The sequence below is a fragment of the Spermophilus citellus genome (genome assembly GCF_964194105.1).
Source record: "Spermophilus citellus genome assembly, chromosome: 6".
Classification (NCBI taxonomy): Eukaryota; Metazoa; Chordata; class Mammalia; order Rodentia; family Sciuridae; genus Spermophilus; species Spermophilus citellus.
In genome coordinates this window covers 33,478,439-33,500,665 of record NC_138187.1, presented here as the reverse complement: position 1 = coordinate 33,500,665, position 22,227 = coordinate 33,478,439, and the positions used below count along the sequence as shown (strand labels likewise).

The following is a 22,227-nucleotide window of genomic DNA, read 5'->3' as shown; positions in this document are numbered from 1 at the left end:
TGAGACCCTGTCTCTAAATAAAATACAAAATAGGGCTGGGGATGAGAGTCGGTGGTCAAGTGCCTTGAGGTCAATCCCTGGTACTCCCTGCGCCCCCCCCCAAAAAAAAAAAAAGATTGGCATGTTAAAGATCTAGAGCTCAAATTACATAAGTTTTCAAAAAATGGCTCCAAAATATATAAATATGAGCAAATCAGACCTGCTGAGGGCAAAGACAGAACAATGGCTTGCCCCATGTGGTCTACACCAGTCTGTCACCAGTTCTGGAGAAGCCCTTGTCACCCTTCCCATGTCATTGGAGGGGGATGACCACCCAGCCTCACAGCCAACTGAAAGGCTGGACCAGGACCCAATGCAGTTCAGGCCACCTGGCTCATCAGGCTTTAGGCCTGACCTGTCTACCCCACCATGTTCCTATTGGTCCCCATGCTGCCTGTCCCCCACAAGTCATAGCCAGATGCCACTACAGCTAGGTTGTGTGTTTGCTAAATCTCAGCCTTTAGAGCTCGGCTCAGATGCTTTCCTCCTAGACGTCCACCCCCATGCCTCCAGGGCCCAGTCCTGCGCTCTGGGCTCCACCTGCCCCCTGGGATCCACCCCCAGCTTGGTCTTCGTCCTGTCTGTGCACAGACCTGGACCACAAGCTGGTCTGCAAATGCCGAACGGCTGAATGCTTATGTGAAGGTCTCACCCTAATCCACAGAGATTCCTCCCACATGGGCCTCACCTACCACTTGACAGTGTTTATAGAGAGGTCAGGTTGGTGGGAGGGCTTCTGCCAGAGCTATGTCAGCTGCCATCAGCTGCCATCAGTCATCCACATGACTTTGTTGCAGGTACCAACTCCTTACCTGTCTGAGGGGCTAACCAGGCTTCCCAGGAAGGTTTCAGTGGTAGTGAGAGTTAACCAACATTCTAAGACTTGCCAAGTGATGACAACTGAAATCACCATTGGAACCACGTAAGGCAGGCATTTTCTCTAGACACTGGAAACTTTTAAGTGTTCTTAAGTGAAACCCAAAACTAACGGCTACCAAAATGACAAAGAAGGCCTTCTTAGCGTGTGAAACAGAAACAGGACCCCAGGTCATGGGGATGGGCTGTGTGGGGAGGGGTTTTGGATAAACAGCTCTGCGGGCAGCCCCTTAAGTGGAGGGGTTGGCTGTATCCCCCAGGCCCCGAGAGCTCAGGTGGGAAGCGCCAGTGGCTTCCGTGTATCTTGCCATCCCTCATGCACCCCACTCCCACTCTCCAGGGTGGGTCCCTGGGAGAAGACTGTGTGCTTGTTGCTTGTTGGGGTTTAGACAGGACGTGTTCCCCAGACGCCCACGTGACACAGTGCGAGGGGGCGGGGGCTATGAGAGCTGTAACTGATGATCCCCGGTGGTGATAAACTGGGCATTGCTGGAGGAGGTAGTCACCAGGGGCGTGCCTTTGGGACTTGTTTTGTCCCTGGTGAGTAGAATTCTCTCTCTGCTTCCTGGTGGCCATATCCTAAACTGCTTTAATCCACCACGCCTTTCTGCCATGATGTTCTGCCTCACCTTGGGCCCAGAGCAATGGGGTCAGCTGTCTGTGGACCAAGGACCTGCCCCAAACAAACTCTGCCTCCTCTATGTTGTTCTTGCGGGTCTTTTGGGCACAGTGATGCAAACACTGACTATGACAGCTCTCCTGCTGTGCGAGGAGCGGGTGGAATGGAGGGGTGGTGTCTGCCAGCCTCAGGCCACCTGCCCTCCCCAGCGCCTCCCCGGGCAGCCACCGAAGGTCCGACAACAGGCAGGCCAGTGATGCCAGTAACCCTGCTACTCAGGCAGGAGGATCTCAAGTTCAAGGCCGGCCTCAGCAACTTGGCAAAACCTTGTCTCGGAATAAAGAGTGAAAAGGATGAGGGACGAGGCTCAGTGGGAGAGTGCCCCGGGTCCAGCCTCAGTACAACGGCAACAAGGGCAGGATGGATGTCAGTGTCTTCATTCGTAATCCCAGAGCATCGTTTTGGGGCAAAATTCTTTTGCCATAAGAGGTATCACATGACCTTGACGCAGCAGTGGAGCCTGGTGACTGTCAGCAGCCACCAGCCCAGAGAGAGGCCGTGGGATATGCAGACAGGACTATGAACAAGCCATGGTGCAGGTCCGACCAGGCCTGAGGCCTCCCTCACTACCCGTGACCAGGAACGCAGAGAGGAGGACACCGCAGAGGACGCCATGTGGACACAGCCAGCATGACGCAGACTGGGCTCCCCAGGACAAGCAGCCTGACCCTCTGACTGCTGCCCTGCGCCTGCTCCACAGCCTCCCGTCACCTGGCCTGGCCCCTCGCCTGGCCTGGCCAGCAGCTGCCACCTTCCCTCGCCCTGAGCGGAGAGGGCCGGGGACCCCTGGGTGCACCCCTGCCCTCGGCTTCCTCCCTGCCTGGCCTGTCTGGCCTCTCAGACCCTTCTCCATCCCTTCTGATCTGTGCTGGAGAGGAAACCCGGGGACCAGCAGCGCCCTGACCCTGATGTCCTCTGCTCTCGCGGAAACATGGCGCCCAGGGATTTAAAGCTTCCTGCTCGTCTCATAAGAACCTCAAGCCCTGCACAGCTGGATCCTTGTCACTGTCAACCTAAATGTCACCTCAGAGAAACCCGAGGCTGTAGATGCTCCATGTCCTTCAGGTTGGAGGGCTGCTCCCCATGCAGGGGCTGCTGGGGGATTGCTTTTGGCTGTCAAGAGGCCCAGAGGCCTGGCCCCCGAGCCAGCTCCACACTGTCCCCACCCAGAGCGCCCCTCCTTCCCTCAGGCCTCCCTCCCAGGGCGCTGAGGTCACTCAGCAAACCTAACCTGTCCCGTACACCTAGGTTGTCACCCACTCTGCCACCTCCTCGCCTGGCCTTAGTTCTTTCATCCTGGATCCTCTGGTTTAGTTTTACACTCTGCTTCCTACACCAGGACTGGGCTCTGAGGGAGCCAGGGCCTCGTCGCTCATCGCTGTCCCCAGAGCCCGCGCCAGTGCCTGGTGTGCCACAGATGCTCTCCCCTCGCCTGCAGCTGTCAAAGGAGCCATGATGCCGGGAACCCATGCCTTGGCTGTTCTTCCCAGGGCTGGTCTAAGATGACGTCACAGGGGTGAACACAGTGCAGAGGGGAAGAAAAGGCAGAGGAAGGGGACAGCTGCCACCAGAGGCAAGGTTTCCCGAAAGCCCTGAAAGACCCAGCAACTAGGACATGGAAACCCTCAGGGACACAGGAAGGCTGTCGTGATGGGGCTTCGGGAAGATGACTGGAGTCGCGGGGAGAAGAAGCCCCCAGCCCACCTGGCCAGGAGCCCACCCTCTGCCAGGGCAGAGCTAGGTGACCGGGAGGGAAGTCAAGTGCACTCACAGGAGACGTGGCCTCTGGTTTGGACGCCAGTGCTCTGAAGGTGGAAGTGCTCTGCGCAGCGTGGGCTCTCCCACCGGCAGCGGCTCCTGCGGACACGCACTCCAGGTAGTCGGGGGGCGGGATGACCACGCTGCTCTTCTCAGTCAGGTCCACCGTGCTGACGCTCCTCACTGGGGCAGGGCTTGGGGCCAAGACCACAGAGCAAAGTCAGAGAAGGTCCTCCACCCCGCCCGACCCCAGCACCCCCGACCAGGACCACAGTAACAGCAGGTCAATAAGCCAAAAGGGAAGGGGGGGACAGTGGCACACACTCTATGCATCTGCATAAGGCACACGGTGTTTTTCCTAGATTATAAATGTCTATTCAAAAAACATTTTTTTAAAAAGACACGAAAAAAGGAGAGAGATTAAAAAAAAAGATTTATAGTGGAACTGAGAAAAAAAAAAGGAGAGGAAAACAATTTAATTTGGGGTTGACTCTTGTATCATTTAAGGACATCAACCAGAACAGCAAGCAGCGGGTGACCAAGATCAAAAATGTTGACACGGGGCTGGGGATGTGGCTCAAGCGGTAGCGCGCTCGCCTGGCATGCGTGCGGCCCGGGTTCGATCCTCAGCACCACATACCAACAAAGATGTTGTGTCCGCCGAGAACTAAAAAATAAATATTAAAAATTCTCTTCTCTCTCTCTCTCTCTCTCTCCTCTCTCTTAAAAAAAAAAAATGTTGACACTCAGAATTTTAACATCTTAAGACTATAGTTTCTGTTGTTGGCAGGTGGCCCTCTGGCTCTTCTGCTAGGGATGCGCATACCCAGATGGTGTCAAGACCCTGTCCTGGGGGAGGACCCAGGAGACGCTGACTGTGGTGTTGAGGGTCGACCTGCACAGCCGGGGGGGGGGGGGGGGGGGGGGGGGGGCTGTGATGGTTTCTCTGAGACAAGGAACACTAAGTAAGAGGCAGTGTAGGGGAGGAGGACCAGCTCAATTTGAACTTGTCATTTGTAGGGGCCAAGGGACAGCCAACTAGAACTGCCTAACACACACACACAAATCCATTCTTAAATCAGAGAGCTCTTTCTGGGTCTGGGTTCTGCACTGCTCTGTATCCTTGAACATTTTCTTTTTTTCTTTTCCAATATTAATTTTTTAGTTTTTGGTGGCTACAATATTTTATTTTTCTGTGGTGCTGAGGATCGGACCCAGTGCCTCACCCGTGCTAGGCGAGTGCTCTACCACTGAGCCCGAGCCCCAGCCCCAGCCCATGAACATATTCTTAAACCCTGTTTCCTGGGTCTGTCCGTTTGTTTTTCGTGGTCTGGTGACTGAAGGTGGGGGCTTTGCCAGTTAGCTGCACAGCCAGCCCTTTCCATTCTTTATTTGGAGACAGGGTCTTGCTGAGCTGCCCAGCCTGGCCTTGAGTTTGCAATGCTCCTGGCCTACAGGTGTGCACCACGCCCAGCAGCTGCCTGTTTTAAAGGTGTGGGGAGGGTCCCGTCTCTGGGTTGCTGTGAGCTCCCAACACAAAGCAGGGGGACAGCCCCGAGGTGGGGCTATCATTACTGGTCTGATCCTGTGGAGTACGGATTTGTGGGGTCACGGTCGTGAGTGGATGAGAAGGCCCAGAAAGCAGACAAGGGAAAGGCTGAGGACGGACCCAGGAGTGCCCAGTACTGGTGGTGGGCAGCGGGGGCACTGCAGAGGCTTCTGAATAGGGACAGCAGGTGAGCCCAAGGAAAATAGATGGCAAACGGGTCATGAAACCAAAGGGAGAGAACACTCACTGCAGAAAAGCCTTCTCTAGTGGTAAGAGCTGCTGAGAAAGGTAAGGGCATTGAATATGAGCTGTGGTTAGCACCTGCGGGAGGGGGAGGCGGCAAGGGTGGCCTCAGAGGGCTGCAGGAGGTGGGCCAGGCACGAGCATCTTCACAGGAGACATGGGGGCCACTCATAGAAACCACTGGAGCAGCCACCACTCCTACTCCAGGGGGCTGACGTTCTATGGTGGTGGTGGTGGGGGGGCTGCTGCACGTCTAGGTTATAACTCAGCTTTTCTTGCTTTTTTTCTTTTTTGTCTGTTTTGTGGTCCTTGGGATTGAACCCAGGGCCTCGTGCACACTGCAGTATCTTACATGGACCCACACCCAGCCCTCTGGGAACATTAGGGGAAGGTCAGGAGAGCTGGCTCACATCAGCTACCTTGGAGCAGGCACAGCCACCGATTCCTTTGCATTTTCTTCCAATAACTTTGTATATGACGACGGGAACCAACCCCTCCTGCAGGTGAAGGAAAAAAAAAAAGGATCTGTTTGTGCTATGAGATGCGGGCAGGTCAAGTGCACAGCATGGGGAGTCCTGACGATGACCTGGGCAGGTGGCCCCGGCTAGCAGTGAAGGCTCATAAGGGACTGAGGGAAACCAGGCTTTATGAATAAGTCTGACTGCACACACAAACCAGGACAGTGAACGTCTTACATACATAGTTGTGCCACTCAGACTCCCTTTATTTTTTTAATTGGCTTTATTCCATACACAGCAAACTGACAACCTAGTGCCAATGAGACTTATGTAGACTTGTGGTTGAAATGACAAGGGTGACATTTAAACAATTTGTCTTAAATCCTTTTTCTTTTGGTAATGGGGGTTGAATCCAGGGGTGTTTTACCACCAAGCTACATCTTTTTATTTTATATTTTGTGACAGGGTCTCACTAAGTTGCTTAGGACCTCTCTAAGCTGCTGAGGCTGGCCTCAAACCTGCATCCTCCTCAGCCTCCCAAGCCCTGGGATTACAGGAGTACGCCACCACTCCAGCTGCGTCTTAAAGTCTATCTAATATCTCCAAGAAACCCAAAGTCCTGTATTTTTTTTCTTTTTGGTATCAGGGATTGAACCCAGGGGCACTCAACCACTGAACCACATCCCTACCCTTTTTTAATTTTTTATCTTGAGATAAGGTCTTACTAAGTTGCTTACAGCCTCACTAAATTAACAAGGCTGGCTGTGAACTTGCAATCCTCCTGCCTCAGCCTCCCACACTGCTGGGATTATGGGCCTTCAATCCATGCCTGGCCCAAAGCCACATTTTTTAAAACAACATGTAAGCCCCTGTCAGAGGTTATGCACACGATCTGTTAATCTCTTCATGTACCAAATCTATCTCTGTATACACAGATGCACCAAAAATAGCCTGGGATGGAGCGACTCTGCCAACTGAACTACAAACTCAACTCTGGCTGAAGATCTAGTCTGTCCCCACGATTTGCATCTTAAGTGAACCTTCTGAACGAGGGCTGGGTGAGCCCTGCGTAGCGGGTCATGTCAACTTACGCTTTGGTGGCATCATGCTCCCCGTACATCCAGCCGTCCTTTTCCTCGGGGATGAGCAGCGTGATGACATCTCCCTGTGCAAAGCTGAGCAGGGTCTTGTTGGTGCCCGCGGTATGCGGGAATATGGTCTTTACTTTATGCTTTTTCATCAGGTTCAGTCCAGAAGCGACCGAAACAGAACGCTGTAAACTGGCATCCTCTGAGGTATCTGTTAAAGCGAGTGCAGCAGGGACAGCAGGGACGGCTTCTCAGAGCTGACCACAGGCAAGTTCAGAACACCCCCGCCACACCTTGCCCATGTGACCCTCCAGGCTAGTGGGCCCATTCCAGGCCTTTACACTGCCCAGATGGGACTGGCCTGCAAGGGAACAAGCAGGCTGTGGCCCGAGGGCTTTCACAGTGGGCAGAGGAGCCTGGGCCCTTTAAGAGGAGAGGATGAGCGGGGAGCACTGGCTTTTTTTGTACTGGTGTACTGGTGTACTGGTGGCCGCCTGGCTCGCTTCAGAGACAAGACCTGTCCCAACACCCCGCTGCTCCCTGCTTGGGTCACAGAAGCATCTGAGGCAACAGCACAACCCCACTGCTAATGCCCTGAGCCACAGGGAGAAGGGGCAGACTGGAAAGGTGGACCTTCTGGCTTCGCCGTCCTGAGCAAGGATGAGGTGACAGTTCTCTTTATTGAGCCCTCACTAGGGGGCAGTCAACGATCTCAGTGCTTTTCAGCCACCAGAAAGCCAGGTTACTACTGACAGACAGAAAAAGGAACCGAGCCCCACAGAGTCCCCAGGATGCACCACTGGCAAGGGTGTGCGGGACACCATGCGCGGCAGCAAGCCCACAGCCTCTACTTGGAGGTGCTATGTTACAAAAGTCATGTCTCAAATTGATGGCAGGTTGACACGTGCCACTCCAGAAAACAAAAATTGGAATGGAGATTTAACTTAAAGCAACGCAGGATCTCTTTTTGCTTTATTCTTAACAAAATAAATAAATAAATAAATAAATAAGTAAAATTTTCCCCTTTGCAGCACTGGAATTGAACTGGTAAGTACTCTACCACTGAGCCACATCCCCAGACCATTCTTCTTTGTTTTTTGGTACTGGGGATTGAACTCAGGGGCCCTCGACCACTGAGCCACATCCCCAGCCCTATTTTCTATTTTATTTAGAGACAGGGTCTCACTGAGTTGCTTAGCGCCTCGCCATTGTTGAGGCTGGCTTTGAACTCATGATCCTCCTGTCTCAGCCTCCTGAGCCACTGGTATTACAGGCGAGTGCCACCACGCCCCGCTCTCCTTTGTTTTTATTTTGAGACAGTCTCACTAAGTTGCCCAGGCTGGCATCAAACTTGCAATCCTCCTGCTTCAGCCTCCTGAGTAGCTGGGGTTACAGACGTGTACCACCATGTCTGGCCATGTGCCTTACATCTTGTGCAGTTCTGTACTTCCTTTGAAAGGAATTAACCACAGGCTATCATTTTTTCCTGCTAAGCAATCCTCACTGTCATTAGGGAATCTCTCATCTTCGGCCAACAGCTGCAAGCATCTGTAATCTGCAGGTTCTCTTCAACACCCAACTTGATTGCTTTTCCTGATTGTCAAACTGGTCCTGAGTGCTGAACTACAGTGATGGGTTCAGAAATTTAAGCAGTTATACTTAGGTCTCCAGAAAGTCTGAGGTGCCCTGTTAGAGATGATGGAGAATACGGAGGAGAATTCAAATGAAGCCTATTGGTAAGATTTAAGACCATAATTTTGTCATGTGAACTTTTATAGTTTGTTTTACTGAAAAGGAAATTGTACTGTAACAGCCACCAAATATGGAACGCAGGGTGAGGCTGGGTGCATTCTAGCTGGCTCATCCTTAGATATAGCACGTCTCAGTAGTATGTTTACTCTATCCAACATCCATCAGCATTCAGAATTAGTGTCAGAAATGGGTCACTTATCAAGATGTCCTATGGTCTAACCCTCATTTGTTTTGAGATGTGAGCTACTCAAGGCTAGGGCCAGATGTATCTACTCTACTCAGCTCAGTATTTATCTTTTTCCTTCCCAATACATTTAGCCAAAATATTTATTTTACAAATTACTTTTAAAAATTTAAAAAGATACCTGAAAGGAAATTAAACCAAATATCTTACCTGTTGAATTATTTATCTTTTCTGAATTCTGTGCAACTGTTGCTGGGTTATTGAACATATCAATCAGAGGACTAGTATACGCTCTGGCTGAAGGAGCTGGGGGCATCTTTGGAGAATGGTTAGAAAGGGTGTCGTAATCTTTCCCAATCTGTGGAAAAAAAATTTTAGTCTAATATTAGAATAACAGTGGAATGATAAAAAGTCCTAGAACTGTTTTGTATCACATGTTTTAAATCCCACCTTCTTCTCCAATTCTCTTAGTTGTAGGGCAATGCCCCATATTGATTGTTTCAAGAATACCATACCTCTTTTTTCCCCTCCATACCTTTTTATAAAAAAAATATTTACTCTTAAAAAAAAAAAAAGGCAGCAGCCACTCTCCATCCCCTCACTCCTGGCAACCACTCATTGATCCACTTTCTCTCTATAGGTATTTTAGGTTCCCTCAAAGTGCTACTTAGTTATAGGATTCTGCATTTAAAATAATGTTTCCACAGAATTTTGAATGTACTTACACCAAATTCTATCATCTTGTTTTGCTAAAAGAAATCTGGTATCAATGGGATTCACTTTTCTCTGTAAGTAAATTATTCTCTTCCCCCTGGAATTTTCTAGGATTTTCTCTGTATCCTTAATATTCTGAAACTTGGCTCAAATCTGTGCAGGTGTTCATCCCTCTGGCTGCTGTGCTGAAGACCAGGCCCAGGGCCACTGCAGGCCTCCCCAAGAGAGGACACTGTGGGGGGGGGAAGCCATGAGTGGCCTGTGATGGGCTTTGAAGGCCAAAATAAGAGGATATGCTGACAGAGGCTGGTGCAGAGGACAGAGACAGGAGCAGAGCTTTGGTGGCTGAGGACAAGTTGCCTCTTACTGGCTGGGGAAGACGGGACAAGCAGGGTTAGGCGGAGAAATCAGGCACATGTTTTAGACAAGCTGGACTTGAGAGCCTGTGGAATCCAAGCGGTGGCGGTGAGGAGGCAGTGAGTGCACCTGGCGTGTATCTGTCCTGGGTCCTTTGTTTGTGAAGCCCTCTGGTTACTGCCATACTGGGTTTGGGAGAGCTCTTCGGCTTAGTTTTCCGGGCAGTTCTACTCTGCTACTGAGCCGTCCACTGGGGGTGTTATTTTGGGGTAAGGGAGAAGGAAAAAAATGTAACTAAAATTCAAACACTGTGCAAAGGTGGGACTGAACAGCATGGCAACCCTCCCTCGCCCAGGGCCTGGTCTCAGTGGTGACCAATTCACGGCCTGTCTTTCTTCGTGCCTTGCCTGGCTTCCCAAACCTCGCTGGAATATCTTGAAACAAATCCAAGACATATCATTTCAACTACAAATAATAATCCACTTTTTATTTCCCAAGATTTCCAGCAGTAGTTCTTGATGGCTTCCTCCACCTCTGCTGACTCTGTGACCCCAGTTGGTCCTGCTGGTTTATTCTGGTGCCTCCTTTCGTGATGTGGATTTCCCAGTGTCCAGGAGCCCCTGCTGGCCACTCTTCTTTTCACTGGTCTGCTAGTCTGCACTTGCTCCGTTCTCATTGCCACCGGTGCCACAGCGAGGGGGGTGGGGCAGGCAGCACGTTCTTCCAGGGGCGCTCGCCCCCACCGCCGGGAGTCCAGATATGCTGTCAGGTAGACCAAAGGCCCTGAGGCCTGTAGTTGGGGCCAGGGAAGAGACTGCATAGAGATCCACGTCCTATCTCCTGCACCTCTGCTCCCTGCTCCTTCAGCAGCTCTACCCTTGGCAGGAGGCTCCTCCCATGTTGATTCCCTGCGCCCTGATCCCGCCCTTCTCTCACTCCTCAGCGCTGCTGCTCCTCGTGGCACTATTTCTTACTTTTGCAGGTGCTCAGGGTTCTGTTCTGGGGCTAGGAGGCTATCATTTTTGGGGGCTGGAGATGAACGAGTGTGGGGGATCCCTGTGTCCAGACACCTTGGATCCAGATCTCCACACGTGCTTGTGAAAACTAAGAAGGCTGTCATGCCCAGGTCCCAACACGAGGGAACTAGAGAGCCTGAATTCCTTACCTTGAATACCCCCCTCCCCGAGTGACTGACGTTGGGTCAATGGCACAGGAGATTTTCAGTCTCTTTTCCAAGACACCTATACTTTCTTCACTGGGGATAAACTTATAAAGCTGGAATCATTACAATTAAAAAGAGTAACAAAATTTTAAAAAAGAGACAAAAGTGCTACACATAGTATTCCACATTTGCACAGCTCATTCCAAATCTGAAGGTAAAGGAAAAAAGCTGAGAAAAGTAGACAAGGAGAGATCATGATTTCAACCAACAAAGGAAGCCCTGGTCCTTTGGGCCAAATCATATCAGTAAACATGCAGTTGAAATAGAGAAGAGTGATCGATTCCTACCATGTTGCTTCTTTCAATCATGGGTGACGGCTGAGGTGTCCCGGCTACAGGGGTAGAGATTGGAGTTCTTATTTCTTCTATCATGTTCATGATTTTCTCTGGCACTTTGGTGGCATCACAACAGGTTTCCTGCCACCGGGGCAGTTTGGAATTGAGTAATTCTGCAGACTGTAAATCCCAAAGAAACAAAGTAAACACAGAGGTGCACTGTGTGAAGAGCTGGCAACACCGCATCGCGTGGCATCACTGATAATGAATCACTGGCTTCCCACCAGAAGGGGGGAGCTCCGAGTTTAATTCAGGAAGCCCTGGTCCTTTGGGCCAGTCCACCGGGGGTGTTATTTTGGGGTAAGCATCTGTGAGCACCTGCTGTGTCTCATTTGCTGAGATGGCAGCAGACTCCACCCTCAAGGAACTTCTCTGCTGCCTCAGTGTAAACACACACCTAATGCAGAGGTGGCAAATAAGTAGAAATCGCCCAGGGCTGGGGTGCGCTCAGTGGTAGAGCACGTGCTTGGCATGCACAGGCACCAAAACCAACCAACAAACAAAAATGACAAAACACCTGCCCCCAAAGAAAGAATCAGTTCAAATGCTAAAGGAGGCAGGGGTGGGCAATCTGTGAATCTCACTATTTTCTGAGTTGCCCCAGAAATACCAATCACAGTCTCCTTCTTCCTACTCCTAAGAGCATCTCCTCAGTTGCTGGTGAGAGGCCCAGGAACCCCTTGGACTTTGAGAAGACCAAGGCACATGTTGACAAGTCAGTCAGATTTTGGCCTGGGATGGAGGGACCGCAGGTAGGGTGTGGTGAAAGTACCAAGGGTGCCCTCCCACAGGCTAAGCAAGGCCTCATGGAGCAGCGGGGACAGCCCAGAGGCACAGGTGGGCAGAGAAGCCCGGAGGCTGGGACAGCCCTCCTGCTCCCTCAAGCCTACTCTGCTTCTGGCAATGGGACTCCCAGAGGCTCCGGAAGCCTCTCAGTGAAGCCCTGTCCCAGGGCAGCAGTCTGGCCAGAGAAGGGAAGTAGGAGCCATTCGTGAAGCTACTTAACATAGCGATCGCATGGTTCCTATGCAGACTCTAGGTTTATCAGGAGTGGCTGGGGATGCTGATGTATATCCTGGGGACACAAGGACCCCCAGCAAAGCCCACCCTGACTATTCCCTTGACAAACTGGGGCAGTGCCACACAATGGACCAACAGCTTGGCCCTGCCTCATCCAAAGCCACAAAAAAGACTGGGATGCTTTGGCTGTGATAAGGGAAGTCACAAAGCAGTTTTCAGATAGTCAAAGAAGTTCTAGTAAAGAAAACACAGAACTGGTGTGTGCCACTCCAAAGCATAGCAGGGACCCAAGGTTAAGTCTAAGAAAGAGCTTGCCAATAAACGGCGCTCCCTGAAAACAGCCCAGGCTGCCTCACGGCACAGTGGGGCTGGCCAGAGAAAGGGAGCTTCGGGGCCACTTACAGCTCTCCACGGCATGACCCTGCTGCAGGACAAGGCCCTCGCCACGGAAACAAGTTTCTAAAGCTACCTCAACATTGCTGTAAGTAGTATAAGGTTAACAAAAGCAAACACTTAATATAGTAGTTCGTTTTTTGCTATCACAATTTTAAATCTTAGGTATTTATGTATTAGTTGGCTGAATATTTCTTCAAGTTGCAAAACCTTCTTAGAATAGGTAACATATGCACATATACACACATAAGGCCAAGACTGCCCCCAAAAGAGAGGGACAGTTGACTTATGTTTAAGCTCTTGCAAAGCATCTCCTACTGTGGAGCACTCTCTGAATTACCTTATTATGAACAACAGTGGATATCTGACCTCAATTAGTGCTAGTTTTGGATACATACATAGGCCCCAGAGAATTCATAATTAAAAAAAAAATAGAAGAGGAAGGAAAATTTAGCACGTTGTATAATAGCTCCTGGGTTCTAACCTCACAGCTGCACGTATCAGGAGCAGGGAACTAAGTCAGTCAACCACTCAGCTGAGGGGATCATGAATGAACACCTTGAAGATGAGTGAACAGTAATGGGACCAGCTGTCCTGATGGGTATGAATGGGGGTCCATGCTGATGCAGAGTTGCCAGTGACCATCCCTCCAAAGTCTACAAGAAAAGCATCTCAGACCACCCAGGGGCTGGCCCTGGTCAAGACACTGGCACAGGAGAACACCTGTAATCCCAGCTTCACGGAGGCAGAGGCAAGAGGATCGCAAGTTCAAGGCTGGCCTGGGCACCTTAGTGAAACCCTGGTTCAAAATAAAAAGGGCTAAGGGTATAGTTCGGGGGTCGAGTGCCCCTGGATTTGATCCTCAGGACAAGGGAGGAAAAAAAGACACTGACACTCCAGACCATCAGAGTGTATGAAAAATCAATTTGTAGGTGAGAAAAGAAAAAAGTTGCTATTTCTCAATGAATAAGCATTATAAGGAATTTTAATATGGGTGATTACTAAATTAATTAAATATTATAAGTAGACATATGATAAATATATCTGTATTTTTATATGTTTACACATTCAAATTGGCAAAAAAATAATTTTTTTTGAATCTTCTTATTGGCAAATAGGCTACCACTGCTTTATAGGGGGCCCACCCAGAAGGGAGAGCATCCAGGGCATCTGCTTATGCTGGTACACTTACTGCGATCTGCCCACACACTCACCTGTAAGTGATAATAGTGTATGTGATTTGCAAAGCTGCAGTGTTTGTCCACTAGAAAACAGAAGCGCCTTTTCTCCTCAAGCAGAGCTTCTTTGCAGCCATCTGCAATGAATTTCTGGATTTCGCTCTGGCGAGAAGTAACAGTCTCTACGTACTAGGAAAATAAACAACAACGAGAAGTAACAGTCTCTATGTACTAGGAAAATAAACAACAACGATAAAAGTATGACACAAGGCATCAGATAGCTGCATGGCCTGACATTTATCTCCTGTCATCTTTATGCTCAGTTTATTTTGATAACAGAATAAACACTAAATGCAGACAGACCTTCTACAGGCAGAGTTGGAATCTGACTGGAGCAGATACCATCATCAAGGTCCTTGATTCACCATGTGGAAAGAAGTGGCCAGGAGTTTCATATTCCCACTGGACGCCAAGCACAAAATACTACTTTGTGCCCCAGAGATATGGTCGTGATGACGGCGTTCTCCCGGAGAGCACTGTGGACTTTGGAGCCAGAGAGCTCCAGGTTTAAGCCCGGGTTCCAAATACCAACCATAGGATTAACCTAAACTTCACTTCCCCTCACTGTAAAATGGGTGTTAAATGGGGACAGCAATACCAGTCAAGGAGGCCTCTGCTCCTACCCATGTCAGGGGGAAATGCTAATGTTTTTAGGTGGCCGTGGACGCATTACTTTTTTTTTTGAGGCTGGGATTGAATCCAGGAGCTCTTCATCACTGGGCTACATCTCCAGTCCTTTTTTTATTTTGAGACAGGGTCTTGCTAAGTTGCCCAGGCTGGCCTCAAAATTGATCCTCTGGCCTCAGCCTCCCGAGTTGCTGGGATTACAGGCATGTGCTACCACGCCTGACCCAATCAGTTATATTTCTTGCTTGTTTTCTGAGGTGCTGGAGATGTAACCCAAGGCATGTGCTCTACCACGGAGCCACATTCCCAGCTCTTTTTAAAACGTTAAGGCAGGCTCTCAGTAAAGTGCTCAGACTGGCCTTGAACCTGGATCCCCTGCCTCAGCGTAGTTGTGATGACAGGCGTGTGCCAAACCCAGCTCACAGACTAATCATTTTTGACTCTGGAAAATTCTGCAGTCTTCAGCTCTTAATACTTTTAATAAATAATGCTTATTTTTAACTACAGCAGTAGCACAGCAGTGAGTAGGCACAGCCCCGCCTCCCCGTAGAGTGTACAAACAATACCCTACAGCAAAAGCAAACACCAAGGAAAAGCTCACCTCGATCTCTTTGTGTTCGTATTTTAGTGCATTTCGTCCTCCTTGACTTTTCCTTCTGATCTTCTTCAACTCAGCTTGAGATTTCTCCAAAGAATCTAATTTATTCCTGTGTTCTGCTTGGTATCTTTTTAGAGTTGCCTGTGAATTAAATGTTGTGCTTATTTATTTATTTTTTTTCTTTTTAAAGAGAGAGTGAGAGAGGGGAGAGAGAGAGAGAGAGAGAGAGAGAGAGAGAGAGAGAGAGAGAGAGAGAGAATTTTTTTTTAAGAGAGAGTGAGAGAGGAGAGAGAGAATTTTTTAAAAAAAAATATATATTTTTTTATTTTTTAGTTCTCGGCGGACACAACATCTTTGTTGGTATGTGGTGCTGAGGATCGAACCCGGGCCGCACGCATGCCAGGCGAGCGCGCTACCGCTTGAGCCACATCCCCAGCCCTGTTGTGCTTATTTAACTGAGGCACCACGCGTGACCATTTTTTTGCTCACGCATCACTGTGTGGCTCACTGCAACTCTGACATCCTCACACCCACACTTCACACAGATCCCCCCATTCCTCTTGAACATGATGGGGTTGTCTGTTCTCACGTCCCCTGCTTGTATGAGGACCCTTGACCACAAGGGCAGCTCTCCAGGAACAACAGTCTCTTTTATTCTTCCTTTTCCTGAAAGATTTTTGGACACTGGGTGGTAAGTATGTGTTTTAGTGATTACATAAACTCAATCACATGTTCCTGTTTTTTGAGTCAACCTACAAGAGACGGAATGAACAAATGCAATTGACTGTGGCTTTTTGGGGTTCCTGTGTAACAGAGTGGATTTGTGTGTGTGTGTGTATGTGTGTGTGTGTACACCGGAGACTGAACTCAGGAGCGCTCTACCACTGAGCCACATCCCCAGCCCTATTTTGTATTTAGAAACAGGGTCTCACAGAGTTGCTTAGACCTTGCTAAGTTGCTGAGACTGGCTTTGAATTCGCAATCCTTCTGCCTCAGCCTCCTGAGCTGCTGGGATTACAGGCTGCACCACCATGTCCAGCAATAGAATGTTTAAGAACTTAGTGTCGGAGCCTCATAGAGCCAGGTTACACTCTCATTGCCTGTGTGATCTCAGCAATCAATTTCTCTAAAATCCATGCCTTCCTTCTACTAAGCTGCATGTACATTATGGGGTTTTTGTAGAGACTAAAATCAGATAACATACACAAAAGGCTCAGAATTAAATGTGCCTGAACAGTTGTGTCAGGCCTTGTGGTCTCTCCAGCAGTGCAGAGCAAAGCACTGTGCAGGCCACACGGGTGGCAGGGTGTGTGGGTGGGTGGGCATGATTTGGGGGTAACCTGTATCACTTACTGCTACATGGGGTCTTGGTAATAAGAAAGGGGACTTGGGGTGGCAAAAGCAAGCAAGCATTCTAGAGCAGAAATGAAAGATGGGGAGAGCCCATGCACTGCGGCGGGGGACCAAATGGAAAGAGCCCAGAAAACCACTGAAATGGACGATCCTGGGTGACAGGCAAGAGGCACCCACAGGACAGGCTTCTGGCACCCTCCCACGCATAACTCATGCCCTCAACCGCTGGTCTGTGAAAGCACCGGCTGCAGGACACAATATAGTGGCCCTGTCACAGAGAAGCACCCTCTGAGACCCCTGCTCTCCAGGGCACTGTGATTTCTTCCATATTTTTTCTTCTACGCTTCTTTTAATGCAGATCCCGCGTGGTGGCAAAACTGGGCCTACTCAGCCCAAAGGGCTTGATTGTTTTATGCAGCCAGACCCGTATCAACGCCAGGCCTGTATCAAGGCCACCCCCACCCCACTGGCTGCTGACCAAGCAATGGGGAAAGTTCTGGGGCCACGAGGTCAGACCCCGGGGTGGGGGAGGGTGACCACCCTACTCACGTTCATGTATTTTACATCCAGTTCTGTTTTCTTTTCCAGCTCATGGATAATCTCTTTGTGGAATTTTTTGAACTGTTAACAAAAGGAAATAAAAAAATCCACACCAGATTTGTGATTTTAGGCAAAATAAAATTTAAAAATAAAATGAACATATTTTGCAAATATGAAGACATCCACATACATTCTCATCGAGAGTCTCGTTGAGCTTCTTGTGGGTGCTGGAGATCTCTATGAGGACGTGGCCTGCGGACAAAACCAGACCCGTTAGCCGAAGCCAGCGCACCCTCCGCATAGATACAAAGGGCGCACAGGGGTGGGAGGAAGCACAGCAGGGCCATGGTCCCCAGGGGGTCCAAGGAGGGCCAGCTGGGGGCAGACTTTCTTCACAACATCCAGAGCCCACTGTCTTCAAATCCACATTGTTCTATTTTACTCATTTCCTAAGCCAGAACCTAGATCTGATTAATTTTGAAATTTTCTTACAGAAGATTACCTCGGTCATCACAGGAACTAACTATAGGAACAAATTAGTTATTTTTATCTGACCTCCGGAGTAATCTGACTATTTGCCAGTCATATGAGAAAGTGGCTATTCCCTCTCGTCCCGCTGTAGTTCTTGTATTGTTCTGGAAAATATGAGTGCCAGGGGAAACTGCAGCCAGGACCGCGCTCAGCCCCAGGTCTCCCGGGATGACACCACTTCTCTGAAACAGGGGCAGTCACATGACAGAGAGAATGTTCTAGGACAAAGAGCCTCACTGCAGAGAGCAGCGGTCTGACCACACAGTTTGCGGAGCTCATCTCTTGCAGTTGGTAGCAGCGTGTTGACGTTTTGCCACTTTCCTCTGACAAGAGTGAGGGACAGGCTCTCTCTGCCGACCTGTCTCCAGGAACCAAGTGCATCCGATACCTGACACAGAATCATTCAGAACCACACCGAGCCAGACAACAGGACGGCTCACCCCACAGTTCAGTGGCCAGGTTAGAACGTACACAGGAGTGTCACTCAGCCAGGCAGAAGGTGACTTTATGACCTTCCAAGTAAATGGAAGGGTCTGAGGACCAGCAGGCTATGCAAAACAAGCCAGTCCCCCAAGCCAAAGGTTGAGTGTCTTTGCTGCCATGTGGAAGATAACCACTATAACGGGGGACAGGGGGAGAGCAGATATTCAGTAGATTAGACAAAGGGGAATGAGGGCAGCGGGGTTAGGAACAGGAAAGACAGTGGAGTGAGCCCAATATACATTCCCCATGAACTTACACGAATACACCCGAGTGCACCCACCATCATGTACAGCCATAAGATTGGGGTTCCAATTAGAATAAGATATATGCCATCCTTGTATATTATACCAAAGTGAATTCTAGTGTCACACATAAGTAAAAAGAACCCCGTGGTGAGCTGAATGACTCCGGGGAAGGGTAAAAACGAGGACTGTGGTGGGACTCAGGGAAAGACCGTGGCCTCAGCTGTGACTCTGCACAAGTGGCTCTCGCTGCCATCCAGGAGCATTCAAGACAGCTGACTTCCCCTCACCCTCTGACTCAGAATTCCCACCTCCACCTGGACTCCTCCACCTGGACACCCCAGAGGCACCTCAGACTGGACAGGTGTGTGGGTTAAGTCGCCCCCACCCCTCATCTCCTTGCCCCAGCTCTGCCAGCCAGCCATGAGGGCCCCGCTCGCCTGTGTCTTACTCAGGGCTGAGGCCCGCTGCTGGGCACATGGTGCCTCCATGTGGCTGCCTCTAGGGAAGATATGCCCTCCCTCACCGTGCTTCCTCGGGCAAAAGCTGTGCCGGCCCTTCCCAGGCTCCTATCTCCTTCCTGCCAGGGAGAGGACATGTGGGAAGGACAGGTGACATCATGGACACCCGCTCACTGAGTCTGTTCAACCAGCAGTAAGGGGAGGAATCTCCTCGTCCCCACAGGGTGCTGCCAGCTGACTCTTTAAGGTCCTTTCCTGCCTCCCTGTACCCAAGCCCGGCTCAGGCCTTATCTCTGTGGACACCCCTCCTTGACCCCGTGTTCTCTTAGGGATCACCTTCTTCACAGGGGCCAGGGATCTTTCCAAAATACAGGTGCAACAGGTCACTACCCAGTTCTCCTGGTGTCCCAGACAAACCAGTTCTGAGCAACAACTGAATCCTCCATGAGCCATGTCCCTAACCTCTGCAGGTGGAAGGACAGAGAATTGCCTACTGGTACATAACCCGGGAGGTCACACACTGTGAAGTCACAAAATAGCCCCTTCCCTCAGCTCTGTGATTCTAGGAAGTCAAACAGGACAACCTGCCAGACAGACTCAGAGCTCAGCCATCCCCAGCCCTCAGGGTGCCACCGCCCAGTTCACCAGCTTTCCCTCCTGCGTCCTTCACGCTTTCCTTCCCAAAACTATGAAAAATCAGAGGGGATTCTTTGCAGAAGGAGCCTTCCATGGCGGAGAACATGAGGACATTCATGTGCCGTTTGATCATCATTTAGTCATCTTAGGTATTAGAATACTCTGAGTTTCTTTTACATCTATTTTAACCCCCTGAACAACTAAGTCCTTGTTAAAGATGAAACACAAACAAAATTCACTTCAATTATCTGAAGATTAAGTACTCTATCTTTGGCAAGTTAGAGAAAAAAAAATGCCTAAAAATAATTTGGCTTAAATCATGAGAGCCACCCAGGCTGAAGTTCGGCAGCCACAGTCTTTGTTCTCTGTGACTTTGTTTCCACAACCCGGTGTACTGAGGACTTGAGGAGCGCGCGATGTGCGGCCAGGACACTCCTGAGGACAGGCGCTGGGTGACCCTGGTGCTCTGGCCCTGCGGGCCACCCTGCCCTGCCCCTCACACTGAGGCTCAGGCTAGTGAACCAGTCCATTCACAGTGGGCAGGCAGGGAACCTGGGCCTTGTTACTCCTGTCCCTGGCCCCACAGTGGCAGCCACCGAGTCCTCGGTCATAAAAGGGCTGACACACACCTTGGCTGGGATTGTGCAAGCTGCTCAAGTATATTTTGAAAACAAGATGAAAAACTGCGTTTATGTTCGATCTGCAGATCTAGTCTTGGATTCAGTGAGTGTTGCTTTGTGTTTGAAAAGTCATGCCCCCCACCCTCCAGGCCTTTGCTCTGAGTCCTGTGAACCTACTTCTTCATAAATCACACGTGAGAAGGAAAAAAAAGAAAGAAACCAAACCCTGAAAACACTGGAGGGTGGAGTGGAGAAAGCACAACCCAGATTCAAATAGAGCAGAACTAAGTGCGTGCCCTGACAGGAGGCCGCATTCCCTGCCCCAGCCCTCCATGCCTCCCTTCCAGGTGGGGAGAAACTCAGTGATTATAGTCCTGTGATTCAGTCTGCACGTACTGTATTCTTAACTGACAATATTAAAGGAATCTATAAATTTTTTTAACTAAAAAAAAAGATTTCCATGTGCTGGGGATGGAACCCATCCAGGCTCAAAGGATCTAGATTTAATATATATATGTACTTCAAAATCATGAACTCAAAATACAGTACCTACCATCAAGTTTCCAAAAAATTCATACAAACAATAGGGATATACTCTTACTGGAAACCATGAACAAATATGTTCAACACTTTAAATAATACTATATAAAAATATATATTCAGTGGAGTGTTGTGTCACATAGTACAAACAAACAAATACAACAACAAAAAAAGATGCATCTGGCCAACAGGCAGTATGGATTTTAAATGCTAAATAACAAAATTTAAAGGATACTATTGGCATAAACATAGAAAGTTTTCATTTGAAATATGGGTCTTTGAGTTTTTCTTCTTTTTGAGGTGCCAGAGATCAAACTCAGGGTTTGGCACATGCTGGGCAAGTGCTACAGTCCCCACTACCCACTAGACTATTAGCATATTTTTGACTATACAACTCTTCACCAATTTAAAAATTCTAAAAATTTCAGGAGCCAGATGGAGACTGCTGAAGGACCCGAGCAGCAGGGAACATGTGCGGAACGCATAGGCCGGGAAAAAGACGCTTTCCATTTATATCTGATCACGGGTGCTCTGAACACTCATTATTTCCAGAAAGCAGAGTAGTGGCTGAGTCACGCGCCACTTCCTACGTGTTACTACAAGTGGAATGAGACTGTCCAGTAACCGAGGCAGGCCAGCCTCCTACTGGTCTGAAGTAACGCTGTGCGGAGTAAAGCTAGACGGATCAAAAATGTCACTGGAAAAGAACAGACTCTTTCTGATGATTTTCCAAATATCAAACGTGATCAGGAGAAAATATAATAGAAGTGAAGAGCAAATACACGTAAGTTGGCAAGTGTGCAGCTGAGGTCAGAGGCCCCCCACGTGGAATTAGCACACAGGCAGATTAGTGACCACACGGGGGGCTCTGCCCCTCTAACAGTGGCTCTGTCCCTGTAAGGGAAGTGAATGCAGGGACAATGCCACAAGGGCACAGGGTGACACTTGTTGCACGTTCCTCCAAAGGTCTCCTTCTGACTTAACCCACTACATGTTACTGCTCATGTTAGAACTCCAGCTCTAATGAACGTCTTTCACAAGGAACGGGTACTGGTCAAATATGGGGCAGTTTGAGCACCAAAAGGGGAATAATAAATAGTAAATTGTTGAAGATTCTAGGAGTCCACAGGTCCATGGTGACAATGGATCAAACAGACAGGGCAGACAAGGAGGTGCCTTGCTGAAGGCAGGCGGCCCAGCGGCCATCAGTAAGGGAGGAGGGAGGGTCAGAACTGAGAAGTCACCACCCAGCACTGAGTGAAGACTGGCTGGGGCCAAAGTTACTAAGAGGTGCTAAGTCGAGGGTACAAATATTGATGAGGAAACAAGATAGTTGCATAATTTGGAAGTTTTCTCCCACAAATTGCTTGTTAGTAACAGTAGAAAAAAATAATTACCTGTGGTGTAGAAATCACATGACCCCTTTACTGGACAACCACATTTATATAAAAACAAGAGGAAATGAATGCTTGTGTGCCCACATTTGATATTCAGTGGACACAAAATTACTCAGACAACATTCCAGCTACGGGTGTATAACCTGCCGGGTGCCGTGGTGCTCGCCTGTAATCCCAGCGTCTTGGGAGGCTGAGGCAGGACTGTAAAATCAAAACCAGCCTCAGAAACATAACAAGGCCCTAAGCAACTAACTCAGTGAGACTTTGTCTCTAAATAAAATATAAAAATGGCTG

General features: G+C 49.3%; 1 protein-coding gene across 3 annotated transcripts in view; it reads right to left on the bottom strand.

The window, feature by feature from the left end:
• BAIAP2L1 (BAR/IMD domain containing adaptor protein 2 like 1) overlaps positions 1-22,227 on the bottom strand; it is an 89,795-nt gene that overhangs the window by 7,389 nt on the left and 60,179 nt on the right. The window contains exons 4-13 of one of the 3 annotated variants that reach the window (XM_081297624.1): positions 17,214-17,275; positions 17,033-17,104; positions 15,134-15,271; positions 13,882-14,034; positions 11,207-11,374; positions 8,837-8,984; positions 6,694-6,901; positions 5,564-5,641; positions 3,366-3,546; positions 1,289-3,091 (exon numbers count right to left, since the gene is read on the bottom strand). In XM_081297624.1, the coding sequence (XP_081153750.1) occupies positions 2,711-3,091; positions 3,366-3,546; positions 5,564-5,641; positions 6,694-6,901; positions 8,837-8,984; positions 11,207-11,374; positions 13,882-14,034; positions 15,134-15,271; positions 17,033-17,104; positions 17,214-17,275 (1,589 nt within the window). In that variant the 3' untranslated portion in view covers positions 1,289-2,710. Of the gene's footprint in view, positions 1-1,288; positions 3,092-3,365; positions 3,547-5,563; positions 5,642-6,693; positions 6,902-8,836; positions 8,985-11,206; positions 11,375-13,881; positions 14,035-15,133; positions 15,272-17,032; positions 17,105-17,213; positions 17,276-22,227 lie in introns of those variants that run through there. The other 2 variants (XM_081297623.1, XM_081297625.1) reach the window with 2 other exon arrangements.